The sequence below is a fragment of the Sorex araneus genome, chromosome X (assembly GCF_027595985.1).
Source record: "Sorex araneus isolate mSorAra2 chromosome X, mSorAra2.pri, whole genome shotgun sequence".
Lineage (NCBI taxonomy): Eukaryota > Metazoa > Chordata > Mammalia > Eulipotyphla > Soricidae > Sorex > Sorex araneus.
In genome coordinates, this window is record NC_073313.1 from 264882649 (window position 1) to 264895950 (window position 13302).

A 13302-nucleotide genomic window follows, 5' to 3' on the forward strand; every position below is an offset into this window, starting at 1 on the left:
AATGCCTTGTATTTACAATGACAACAGACGCGTCGTTTCTGCTCATGGGCCGTATTTTTGAAGAGCAAATCCTACCGGATCAGTGTCAGAACGTGTTGGGCCTTGGTGGTTGCCCACCTTGTGTCTGATTTTTCCTGGGCCTGGACTGTGGGTGCCCAAACCTTGACCTGCTGCCTGGCCCTTCCCCAGAGTCCTGCCGCGGATGGAGCTGGCGCCAGCTGCTGTCTCTCCGTGCGAGGCGTGCCCGGCTGCCTTCCGCCCGCAGGCCTTGGGGCAGTCACGGAAGGGTCCTCCTCTCGGCTGTCCTGGGGTCGCGGCCGCCAGCCCCGGGAGCTGCTGGCCCCGGAGACGTGTGTGATGCACTGGAGAAAGCAGATTGTTAATTATGTTTCGTTTTAATTTCAGCAACGACTCATTGAGCACGGCCACCCTGTGGGACATCGCAGCCTTCCCCTACCCTCTTCCCGTAGGCGCGTAGCCGTGCCTCTCCCTTGGGCCTCACTGAGTCGTATGAGTCCTGACGGGTGTGAGCAGGCAGCGCCGACCCCTCTGACCCGGGCGGCTCCCCCCACCAGCTAGGGGCTGTTGGGGACAGGGGGGAGAACTCGACAGACCGGGGCCCTCACCGCGATTCCCTGCCCGTCACCTTCCTTCCCCCTACGCCTCCTTTCATACCCGAGCCAGCCGCGTTGCATGCTCTGTCATGGCAGCCAGGAGAACCCGCACAGACGTGGCGGGAGGGACACTCTGGCGTTGCCCCGTTGCCAGGGAAGTGGAAGCGAGGAGCTTGCCTGGAAGCAGGGCAGAGGAGCAGGCCTCGGTGCCGGCTCCCTGGCCGTGGGGACCGCCTGGGCCAGAGTGTGAACAGCGTCAGCCCCTTCCCCAGGCCTTGGCGTCAGCGGGCGGGTCAGCACTGAGGGTCCCCCGCCAGGTTTCTTTACCAAAGTGTCACATGCAGGGAGCCTGAGGCGCTTGTCAGGAACGAGATGGGTGTCACTGCTGAGAGAGCGCAGAGGAGGAGGGCCAAGGTGGCACAGAGTGCAGTGTGGATCCTGCAGGGTGGGCCAGGCAGGGTCACCCCTGCAGCTGGACTCGTTCAGGGAGGGCGGGGGTCTGGAGCAGTGGCTCGGGAAACGGATGCTGGCCCGGGCTTCCCAGAGGCGAGCCTGTGTGTCACGCACGGCTGGTGGAGGGGGTGGATAGGCCGACCTGTGCATCCTCCGCCAAGGCCCGAGGGCGACGGGGAGGCAGGGAGCCGCCAGGGGCAGCTTTAGCCGGAGTGGCAGATGCGGAAACTCGGGGGCAGGGGAGGGCGCGAGCGTCTCTCTGACGAGATTTTGAGTCTGGGCAGGACCACGCAGAAAAGTGGAGAAAACCTTTCCCAGAAGTGAAAGGATCCCTGTCGTTCCCAGTGGGTGGCAGGTGGAGTTTCCTTTCCCATAAAGAGACGGACGGTTCCACACCCCGCCCGCAGTCGGGGACAGAGACCCGTCGCTTGCGTGTATCGGTCCTGTTGGAAAAGGGAGCGAGAAAGAGACACGTTTGGGCCAGAGAGATGGAGCCAGGGGCGAGAGCCCGGAGTCTGACCCCTGACTCTGGTCCCCCGGGCACCACGCGTGTGGGCCCGACTGTCTCTCTGTTCTCTCTGTCTCTGTCTCTGTCTCTGTCTCACACACACACACACACACACACACACACACACACACACACACAGTCGAGTGTGGCGTGTGTTGCAGGAGGACATGGCCATTCCCCCCGCCCCCGCTATTGAAACCCTTCCTTGCCCTGCCGCCGCTGTGCCCGCCGTGCCCCTCTCTGGGCATTCTCTGTCCCCTCCGAGCAAGGCCTGTCCCTCTCGTTGTCCCGTCCCTCAGCCACAGGCGGCAGGCCTGCCGACGCCTAGACTAAGGGTGGCCGCTGATTCTGAGATTCACCCAAATCCGCCGAAGATGCCAGCTGAGCCCAGAGGGGCAGCCTGGCTCTGGTGGCCCTAGACAGAGGCCCTGAGAGCTGCCGCCCGGGCAGTGCCCCCAGCGGGACGAGCCCCTCACACACCTTCCAGGGCCCCCGCGCCCAAGCCTGTCCCTGTAAGTGGAGCCGCCCCTCTGGTGCCATCCTGCCCCGTGCCCGGCGCCCTGTGCCACTCCTTGCTTTGACTCCTCTGTGAGCAGCAGCAGCCGGAGTGGGGAGGGGGGTTCTTGGTAAATGGGACCCTCCGCGCTGAGCCCTGTGTTTCCGGGTCCTCTCACTCCCAAGTCTCCGGCTTGGCTCTGCCGTGGCACTGCCCCTGACGTGTCTGTCCGTGCGCCTGGGGTTTGGGGGGCCAGTGGGCGCGACGGCACCAGAGCGTCAGCCAGCCCCGCCCCCCGCGCTTCCTCTCCCTTATCGGCGCACAGTGAACACCTGCCTTGACGCTGTCACAGGTTCTTGCGTAAATCAAATGAGGGAATGGAAGGAAACGTCCTTTTCAGAAAGATAAGACGTGGCTTTCCATTGTGGGCATTTTCCATACCGTTCTGAAGCCCTTCGCGCCTGGGAGCAGCTGTCAGAGGCGCTTTCCTGCAGGGCCCGCACCCTCGCCCGCGGGGCCTCCTGCCCCACCTCCGTCCTGTCCCTCCCGCTCAGAGCCCTCGACAGACGGCCTGCGTGGGCCCTGATTTCCCTTCCTTCTGCCCTGCGGCCTGACCCCTCTCCTCCTCTGAAAGTCCGCCCAGCCCCCAAATCTCAGCCGTGATTTCAGATGTCTCTGTTACCTAGCCCCACAGAGCAAGTCAAACTTAGTGACTCAAAGCAGGCTGTTTCTGGGGCCAGAGTAATGGAACGGCGGGGAGGGCATTTGCCTTGCCTGTGGCCGACCCAGGTTCGATCCCCGACACCCCATATGGTCCCACAAGCCTGCCAGGAGTCAGCCCTGAGAATTGCTGGGTGTAGTCCCCCCAAAAAACAAAAACCTTGCCATTTCTTAGCTGGTATGCTCGGTGGATCCATGTAACATGATAAGGTCCATGTGCATGTGTGTTGTGCGCACTCTCCCTGGTTCCTGACACACATCTCCTAAAGCTCCTATCATTTGCAGTGTGGTGGGGCTGGAGGGAGCATCTTACAAGGAGTCCTAGATTCCTGGGAGCTTCCCGAGGGACCGGAAATCGTTCCTGATTCATTTGGAGGCGACTCTTGGTGGACTCCTGTGGGGCTTTGGGATGGGGGTTAATACTCAGAAGACGAAGCTCAGATCAGAAGTTTGAAAATGTCATTGTTCCCCCCACGGGCCAGGGGGCGGGCAGGAGATGGCGTCTGACCCGCCCTCTCTGGTGAGTGCTTTGCTGAGCCACCTCCCCAAGTGCTCTCAGGTGCCTGTGGGGCAGGATCCTTGCAGACCCCCTTCGTTCCCCTTATTGGTGGCTCATTTGTGCTCCTTCCTCCTTAGCCCTGAGCCCCGCGTGGCTGAGGGGCGCTCTGAGTTCTCGGAACCATTTCAGAAAGCTATTAGACCCGGAGAGGGGCCTGCAGGAACCTTCTCCCCTTGATTTGTATCCGGCTCAGGAGCTGGGTACAAACTGGGGGCCCCCTGTTGCGTATGGTGTCTGAGGGCAGGGAGACGGGGCTGTCTTCAGAGGGACGGGGCCCCCCCGAGTCCCACCTGCCGCCAGGCGCCCTCTGCCTGCCCGCCTGTGTGTCCCCAGTGCCCCTTCAGGGCCGCTTTCTGCTCTTCTCTTCTTCCTCTTTCACAGCTCACATTTCATGACAGGTACTACAATGGTTGCAGATTTGCTGGCCCTCATTTAGCTGTTTTTACTGATCTTTTATCCATTTATAACGTTCAGTACTGAGTTTTATATTCAGCAAATGTTCCGCAAAGATTTCCCTTCCTTCTCCTCTTGGAAACCAAAGAAAGACTGAGCTGGGAGCTTCTCGGCAGTCCGGGCCTGTTCCCCCACGGTGGCCGTTCAGGGTCTGTTCTGAAAGCGCAGAGCTGCCAGTGTGGCATCGGAAGCCGTGATTCATCCAAGCCTATGTAACCTGGCTGGAGGGTCCGAGTCGGTCTGACTTGCAGTTAGAGCTGGAGCCCGTTCCCTTGTGAAGGAAGAAGCAGCAGTTTCCCCTCCAAGGGGCTTCGAGCAGGAGCCGTTCCCGTGAGTGGCGCATTGTTCCTTTCCCGGGGGCCGTCAGGCTTCCCGGCGATGATGCCAGTGGTGAGAAACCACTTCTTGGAGCTGTTCTCATCCTGGTTCCGATGGCGCGGGGTCCCGCTCTCGGCGTTCCCGGTGTCCTGGTGAAGAAGCCCGGCTGTCGGGAGAGCCACATTTGAATTCCCTCTTCCGGCAGACGGTGGGCGGATCTCGCTGCTCCTGGTGGAAATGTTCAGGATGGTGAAATACCGCACATGCTTACAGTGCTTTGGAACATGAAATGTGTGTGCCACGCGTGGGCCCCTGGGCCCCACTCCACGTCCTGCCCCGCTGCCAGAGCCCTGTCCCCTGGCCCCCTGAAGATGGCCTTTCTCACTTCCCTTCTCTTCCCCCTGCTCCTCTGCGTGCTCTGCGGGTCCGACGGAGAGACGGAGAGACGTTCTGGAGGGAGGTCAGGCGGCCCGGGCTGGGGCAGGCCGCGTCTTGGCGCGAGGTGAACTTGGCCCCTTTAAGGAGAGCCCCGGCGGGAGGCAGCTGGGGCTCGGGGGACTGACATCTCGGGGCATTTGCGGCATCAGTGAGCAGAAGCCAGCAGCTCTCCACGGGAGCGCAGAGGCGTGTGCGCCTACATTTTGGGTCTTTGGGGAGCCATGAGTCTGAGAGGCAATTAAAGCTTTAGTGGAGAGGAGTTTAAAGCAGTTTCTCTGGGCAGGAGAAGGATTTGGAGCAGAGAGTGCTCAGAGGAGCCCAGGAGAGGGTCGGTGATGCAGCTAGTTCCCCTCCGCCGAGGCCCCTGGGACGAGCACTCAAGCAGGAGCCCAGCTGAGAAGCAGACCCAGATTGGACTGCATGGTCCGTCTGTTGGGGGGATGGGGACCAAACCCTGCCACCACGAACACCTCCGTCACCTCTTCCTGGTCCCCAGTGGGGGCCGGGCGGGACCTTGTCCTCGGTCCTCGCAGTGCCTGAGTATTGGCTTCCTCTTCGGCTCTCGTCCCGCCGTCGGTGCTCTGCTCAGACCTGCTGGCCCCCAGGCAGCTTTCTCACTGACCCTGCCTCGCTCCCCGCCCCGTGCCACCCACGGAGAGCCGTGTCCCAGTGCGGGTATGGGGCGCACCCTGGCTTCTGGGTATTTGCCCTCCACCCTGGACCTGAGCCGTGTCCCGCCAGGAGCTGTCTCCTGCTCACGCAGTGCGCCCGCGCCCCTCGTGTCCGCACCCTGGTTACAGGCAGGGGTGCGGCAGCCTCGAGGCTCCCGTCTGGCTCCCGCCCTGGCCGCGTCCCCCTGCAGCTGCCGTCCCTTCCCGAGACTGTGCCCTCTGGGGCTCTCGGCCGTCGCCTGCCCAGACAGTGCCTGACGTGTTCAGAGCCACCGTTTCGGGGTGCTCCTGGGCTGGGGGGCCAGCTCGGAACGCAGTGGTTTACACTCTGGAGAAACACCGCCCCTGGGCCCCTGGAGAGGCCGGAAGGGCCGAGCGCGCGGCTGCAGGGGTGAGGCCTCGCCCGCTCCCAGGCACCACCTTGCCCAGCCCCGGGAGTCCTGCCCTGCGTCCCGCCCGAGGTCAGCCCTTGCCGGGGTTCTGCCCTTCCTGCCCAGCCCCTCCCTCCCCACGCTGCCCTTTGTGGGGGCCTCCCCGCCAGCAGCGCCCGGGCCCTCCCCCGTCTCGCGCAGAGAAGTGGCAGACCCTGTCACACTCGCTCCCTCCCGCCACCGCCCTGGCCCCCCCCAGCACGGCCAGACTTCCTGAGGCCTCATCTCCGCGGCCACCCAGCAGCCTGACGCCCGTCTCCTCACCCCTGGCCCGCGGAAACGCTCGCCATGCAGCCTCTCTGCCTGTGCTCCCACCCCGGGTTCACTCACGCTGCCCCCCGCCCCCGCTTGCTTCTCTGATTCTGAGCCTCCAGCCACCCCCCCTGCCCCGAGATGCTCACGCCTCTGTCACGGCACTGACACTGGTGCCTCACAGTCGCGCCTGCACCCGCACGCGGAGGGGCGTCACCCAGAGCTCCCGATGGGGCCACGCGGTACCTGCGACTCAGCACCGCGTGGACTCGCCCGAGGCCCCGTGGATGCCACCAGCAGGCCAGACGCAGGACGCTTCCAGTCCGGGGGTTGAGTTGAGGCCGCTTTTCCCTGTCCCTTACTCGGCCCTGAACTCCTTGCACCGCCAGAGCTCCTCTGGCCCCAGAATGATCTTTCTAACTGTCGGTTTCGCCCCCAGCACCCCCGCCCACTGGCTGGGTCTGAGCACTCCTCGGCCCGTGGCCTCTGCCCCGTCCCTCTGCTCCGAAATTCCCTCCTCCAGGGGCTGCCTGGCCCTGCCCGAGCCTTCCCTGGCTCCTGTGGGCCTTCCCTGCCACAGCTGGAGACTGTCCCTGTGGGGCTGGCCGCTGCCTACCAGTGCGGCACCATCTCGCGTCCCGCCTCCTCCCTACAGAGAGGGACCAGGCGTACAGAGCCACCACTTCCCTGCACTGTGCCTCTGTGCTCCGCCACAGCCACTGATGAGGGACTCCGCGACCATCTCACTGTCCCCCAGTGCCCTGGACTCTGACCATCTCACTGTCCCTCTAGTGCCCTGGACTCTGCGACCATCTCACTGTCCCCCAGTGCCCTGGACTCTGCGACCATCTCACGGTCCCCCAGTGCCCTGGACTCTGCGACCATCTCACTGTCCCCCAGTGCCCTGGACTCTGCAACCATCTCACTGTCCCTCTAGTGCCCTGGACTCTGCGACCATCTCACTGTCCCTCTAGTGCCCTGGACTCTGCGACCATCTCACTGTCCCTCTAGTATCCTGGACTCCGAGACCATCTCACTGTCCCCCAGTGTCCTGGACTCTGCGACCATCTCACTGTCCCTCCAGTGCTCTGGACTCTGCGACCATCTCACTGTCCCTCCAGTGCTCTGGACTCTGTGACCATCTCACTGTCCCCCACCAGTCCCATCCAGACCGCAGTGCCCCTGCCACCTGCCCTCTGCCACCCCCGTGCTCGGCGCCGGGCCCCTTCGTTCAGGTAAACGTGCCTTGAGCCAGCCGTGCTGGCGGGTCCTTGCGGGAGGAAGCCAGGCTGGCCAGGCCCCGTAGCCGTCCGGGCTGAGGCCCCCTGACCGCACAGTGCCCGGCTTTAAGTGCTGCGTCCTCTCTGGGAGCAGGAGTCGCGAGACCACGGGGGTGCCCTCTGAGACGCACCGCCCCCTCCGTCCGCCTCACTGGACTGTCCTTCCCCGGCTCTGGCTCCTTGGGACTCCTCCCTGCCAGCTGAAGGTTGGGCTAGGGTGGGACTCGCACAGGGTCCCCTCGTCTCCTCGGCCAGCACAGTCTGCTGGGACCAACACGAAGCTGCCCAGCACTGCGCCCTGAAACGCAGCTTCACAGCGACCCTCGGCGTGTCCAGAAAACCCCCGTGGCACCTCTCTCCCTCCTACCCCTGTGCTTCCGCCTTCCCGTAGCCGAGTCCTCCCCGTCCTTCCAGGGCGCCCCCTGCCTGGGCACCGCTCGGCCCCCCGGAACCGGATCGGGGATACCAAGAACAACGGGAGAGGGGCCAGAGCGATAGCACAGCGGGTAGGGCGTTTGCCTTGCACGCGGCCGACCCGAGTTCGATCCCCGGCATCCCATATGGTCCCCCAAGCACTGCCAGGAGTAATTCCTGAGTGCAAAGCCAGGAGTAACCCTTGAGCATCGCTGGGTGTGACCCAAAAAGCAAAAAAAAAAAAAAAACAACGGGAGAGGCAGAGACACGGAGAGGAGACGCAGGCAGCGGTGTTTGTGGGGCAGGCAGTCCTTAAAACTCGGCTCCTCGGCACGGGGACCTCCGAGGGGGCCTGTCAGAGTGGGTGTCCCGAAGTGACAGCACCCGCTGGGGAGACTGACGCTGGGAATTGGCTTAAGTGCTCACAGCACCCCTGGCTATCTGGAAGGATAAGTGGAAATTCTTTCAAAAGGCAGATTTCTCTCACGTAGGCCCCAGATTATTCATTGACCAGCACATAAATACAACCAGGCACCCCCCAAATAAACCAGACTCCACGGACGAGGGCCCCCCCCCCCCAGCCACAGGCAGTGGAAACAGCCTTTGACAAATGCCATCAGATATCACAGTCATCGAGTCTGTTAGAAAACGAGCAACTTAAAGAGTGAAAAGATAAGCCCCGGGAGACCGGCAGGAAAACCGAGACACGCTGGAAAAGGAGTCAAACCTCTAGACGTTGAATTACGTGCCATTGCAGAGTGGAATTAAAACGCAGTGGTGGGGGCCGCGGCCTGCTCGGGGGGCCGTGTGCGGCTTCGCAGAGGGGAGGCCCGGGTCCATCCCCGTGGAGGCCTGGTCTCCGGAGCATTTCCGGGCGCGATCTCCAGAAACAGCGCAGGACTGAAGAGTGCCCTCGCCTCCCTCAGGAGTGACCCCCGAAGAGAAGCCCAAGACACCTCATGCATCAGAAAAGGTCTCTTTGATGAAATTGTTTAAGAAAAAAACCGTGGATGGTTTAGCAGAAGATTGGGTAAAGCTGAAGAGAAAGCTGACGAGGTTGGAGGGAGAAACGGTTTTCAGGGAGCAGTGAGGTGTGGCGCGTGGCCAGGGCGAGAGACGGGGCAGAGAGCTGCCAGGAGCCCCATGGGCGTCTCTGGAGCCCAAGAGGGGGAGGCGGGAGACGCGGGGTGACGGGTACCACGGCCGGCCGGGCTGCTCCAGACCAGCGACTACGAGTCGAGTTGGTTGGTCTGGAAACACCGGGAGAAAGAGCCCAAAGCCCAAGTCTGAGGTCTCCTCGGCAGCTGGAGAAGGGGTGCGAGGCGCGGGGGGGGGGGGGCTCCCCCTTCTCCTCGTCTCCTCCGAAACCCACCGGTGCGTCCCAGCCCCAGCCGCAAAACGCGTGTCCCTCGGGGGGTCCTTGGAGGCCCTTCGTGGCCGTGCGCTCGTGGCCACACGCCAACCCGTCTCCCTTCTCAGTTTCCTCGCACTTGTTATTTGCTGAGGGGCCCGGGGGCCACACCCGGCAGTGCTCAGGGCACTCCTGGTTCTGTGCTCGGGAAGCGACTCCTGGCAGGGTGCCGGGGATGGCTCCCGGACTGGCTGCATGCAGGGGAAGCCCCTGCCCGGCCCGCTGTCCTGTCCGGCCCGCACAGCCGTGACTGTCCGAGTGCCCCCTTTCCTCATGGGAGTCTTCCCACTGGCACGGTTTCCCTTTCCAGAACGTTCCCTGTGCCGTCCTCCCGGCTACATCCTGCTCAGCCTCCCCATGCCCAGCCTCCGGGCCCGGGACGCGGGCCTGAGGCCCACCTCTCACACGCCTGTGGAGGGGGCAGGAGGCGGAGGACGGAGCCGCTGCGCCCGGGGGACACTTAGACGCTTGAGCCCACCTTGTGGTCTGAGTGGTAGCCGGGGAGGGCTGAGGACCGTCCCCCGTTAGCGCATGCACCCAGTTCAAGGCCACGTTCTTGGGGGCCCGGGGAGAGAGTGCAGGGCTCTCGCCAAAAACCAGAACAAGGTAATGAAATCAATGCCAAAGGAAGGGTTTTGTTCCCGTTTCTGTCCTTAGATGAGGTTCGTAGCAGCGGGAGAGTGGGGCCAGAGGGCACAGAGGCAGCTCGGGGGCAGCCTCTCGGCAGTGCTCTTCAGACCCGTCTCCCCCGCCGCCCCCCAGCCCATGCCTCTAGCCTGCTGAGAGCTGCAGCTCATCTCGAGTCTGCCCTCTCCGAATCCAGTGCTCTCTCTGCTCTGGCCTTTCCTGTCAAGCCCCTTTGCACTCTCAGAAACATCGGGACGCCCCTCCACCCGAATCCCGTCGTGGGAACCTGCCTCCTTCCTGGGCCCCGCCAGCTCCTCCTGAGAGCACAGTGGGGGGAGCGCCGGGGACTCAAGGGGGGAGCAGGCGGTGCTGGGCGCTCCCTGTGGCTTTTCTCTGAGTCCCAGTACGACGCTCCACACGTACCCCGCCTGTGAGCCACGGCCCAGAGCCTCTCCCTGAGACACGGCGTCGCTTCAGATCGAACCCGCCATCCCACACCATCCCATAGCGGCTCACAGAGAACCTCAACCCGCATAGAGCTTTCTCTCTACCTCTCCGAGAGCCTTTCTGGCTACAGACGGCAGAAGCCGAAAATAATTCTTGAGACTACATAGTTCGTCTGCACCAGTGACCGCCAGTTCTGTCCCCGCATGGGACTTCCGCTGGGCCTTTGCGTCCCAGCCTGAACTATTGCATCAGTCTGGGTGGCCTCCCAGTCTGCTCGGCAGGACTCCGGGATGCCCAGGACCCCTCGGCCTCTCCCGCTCTCCGTTCAGTATCGCTCTGGCCTTGCTCCAGGCTCCCCGCTGCAGCGTCACTGTCTGTACAAAATCTTTATCCAGTTTCCAGTTGGCTTCAGCCTGAGCCCCGGGAGGCCCCGAGTCCCTTCTTCCCTCTTCTGTGCCCATTCTTGCTGTCCTCAAGGGCTTGCCGTCTCCAGCTCCGTCCCGGTCTGTCCCCGACCTGGGCTCCCCTAATTCACTCCTGCAGACCCCACTGTGTGTCTCGGCGTAGATGACAGGAAGTGTCTGGGTCTCAGTCAGACGGTCTCTCCTCTTTCTCCATGTATTTATCACAATATCTTAATTTTAAAAAAAATTATTGACTCACTCCTACATTAAACTATATGTTCTTTTTTTTTTCTTTTTGGGTCACACCCATCGATGCTCAAGGGTTCCTCCTGGCTCTGCACTCAGGAATTACTCCTGGCAGTGCTTGGGGGGGATCATATGGGATGCCGGGGATCGAACCCGGGTCAGCCGCATGCAAGGAAAGTGCCCTCCCCGCTGTACAGTCTCTGCCCCCGGCCCCTGCCAGAGCATGTCGCTGACTCTAGAGTGACCCCAAGGGTGCAGGGGGCTTCAGCTGAGCCTTCTGGGGGCCAGCAGTCCTGGAAAGGGTCCCTCTGTTTATTTTGGCAGCGGCCACGTCTCAGTGATGGTGCGGACAAGTCTCTCTTGGCTACCAGGAGGGGCTTCCGCATGAACTGCTTGAACCCTAGAATCCAGAAACTCTGGTGTAGTGACTGAGAACGTTTTGTGAGAAAAATTTACTGCAACACATGGAAGCACATGTTAATGGTGCTTTTTGTTCATGAGTGCTTTGAACACTGCGGGTATAAAGCCTCGCCCCTCCCTTCTACAGGGGAGACATGATTACAGCTTCTTGGGTGAATGAGCTTTATTAAGGTCTTTCCTTTATTTAAAATGGAAAGAAATATCAAGACTTTTAAGTACTCCACTTTCTGTAACTTCACTAAGAAAATCCAGGAAAATCACTCTCTTCCTTCCATCTGTTTTCCACCACCTTGCTAACAGTCGTGTGTGGTACCAGTGCACTTTTAAAAATTGACATCTGTTTCTATTATGTTTCGTCTTAACAGATGTGTATAAATTAACCTATCTCTCCTTCGTGTGGGCCAGGCGGTATTTAGCATGTTGGTTTTCGACATTTGACACGGAGGTCACTGTGGTTTATCAGGGTTTGATGCTTCCCACTCCCATGATGTTCAGCTTGTGGATAATGTTAAGTAGATGCGGTGTGTTCCATGACGTGACTGACCTTAGCCGAGTCCCGCCAGGCCCGGGGGCCGGCTGACTGTCCTTTCCTGAAGAGTGAGTGGGCCGAAGTGCCTGGCTCCCAAGAACCTTCCTACTCTGAAATGTCAGAGCCCGATCCCGGGTAGCTGATGGCTCCTCGTTTCTTTCTCTCACATTCAGGGAAAGAAGATGCAGACGCACCTGCCTCCGGAGACGATGGTGCAGCCGCGGCACCGGACACGCGAGCTTCTCCGGAGAAGGCCCCGCAAAGATCAGCAAAGGTCACTGCCCCCGGGTCCTCGCCACGTGGCTCTCGGCTCTCCCGGGTTCCGTGTCAGACTCCCCTGCCGCCCAGTTAGGGTGTCTCTGGTCAGGAGATCAGAAAATCGTGGGAATGAATCCAAAAACTAACCCTTAGCGGGGGAAAAGAACCACCTCTGTGTCTTCTTCCTGTCCGTGTGGGAAGGACCAAGGACCTTGGGGCAGTTTTGATGCAAATCCTGTAATTTTTTTTGTTCTTAACTTCAATCACACTCATTTTTCCTTTCCTCTGGTTTTTGGGGTCACGGGCCTGTGGTTCTTGAGGGCTGCACCTGGCTCAGTGCTTGGGAGCTATTCCTTCCTGTGCTGGGCGTCAGCGCCATGGCCCCCACGGCCAAAGTATGTGCTCCGGGATCCCCAGCCCCCCTCCTGGTCCCCAGACTTGGTGATGACATCCGTGATTTTCACTTTTGTTTCTTTCAAGTGCAGGAAGAGTTTAGACATGAGGAACCACCATGGAAATGAAACTCTATGAAACACCGCCTAGCTTTTTAGTTTTTGCCGCTAGTTTTTATTGTCGCGCCCATAATAATTCAAAAATAGGTTTTTCAAAGCCCTTTGACTGTTTTCCCAAAGTGAGTGTTTCAGTTGTAGGGACAGTTGTCTTGCCCCCTCGCCTGTAATTCACTGAGCTGTGGTTCCTCCCGAGGTGCCCCCCTCCGTAGCCGTGTCCAGCTCTGCCGTGGCCCCCGGTGGGGGAGGGCCCCTCAGACCAGGGAAGGCGGCACCCACTCAGCGGTCGGGACGGCGTCTCGAGTGCCCCTCAGGTTCTCTCGCGCTCTGTGTCAGCAGCACGGAAGCCCCTCGTGAGTGGGGAGCCCAGGGCCGTCTGCCTTGCCGGCCAGTGCCTCGTCCATCTGTGCAGTGTGACCCCCTGGCCCCGGGAGCTTCTGTTTGCAGTGAGGGGCGGGGACGTCTGCATAAAGGCACAGGCTTCTGGCTTCCCCGCTCAGGCAGAGCGTCAGGCATCCCCAGGCCCTTTCCCAGGGGCCCGTGTCCGGCAGTGTGGAGGCCGCGCTCGGTCCTGGACCCCGTGCCTGCTGCTCTGGCTCTGCTCAGTGGGTCCTGGTCTTCCTGTCTTCCTAAGGTTTTTGCCAAACAGCACAGATATGCGGGATTCACTCTGTGACCAAACCAGTTCTATGCCAGCTCATGCGTCACTGTCACTGTCACTGTCGTCCTGTTGCTCGAGCGGGCACTAGTAACGTCGATTTGCTCGAGCGGGCACCAGTAACGTCTCCATTGTGAGACTTGTTGTTACTGTTTTTGGCATGTCAAATACGCCACGGGGAGCTTG

The 13302-nt window shown here is 61.2% G+C and overlaps 1 protein-coding gene across 1 annotated transcript in view; it reads left to right on the plus strand.

Moving 5' to 3' along the window:
* Positions 1-13302, plus strand: part of DIS3L2 (DIS3 like 3'-5' exoribonuclease 2) — a 270536-nt gene that overhangs the window by 124518 nt on the left and 132716 nt on the right. Inside the window, exon 7 of the mRNA XM_055121806.1 lies at positions 11865-11965. Within this exon, the coding sequence (XP_054977781.1) occupies positions 11865-11965 (101 nt within the window). The remainder of the gene's footprint in view (positions 1-11864; positions 11966-13302) is intronic.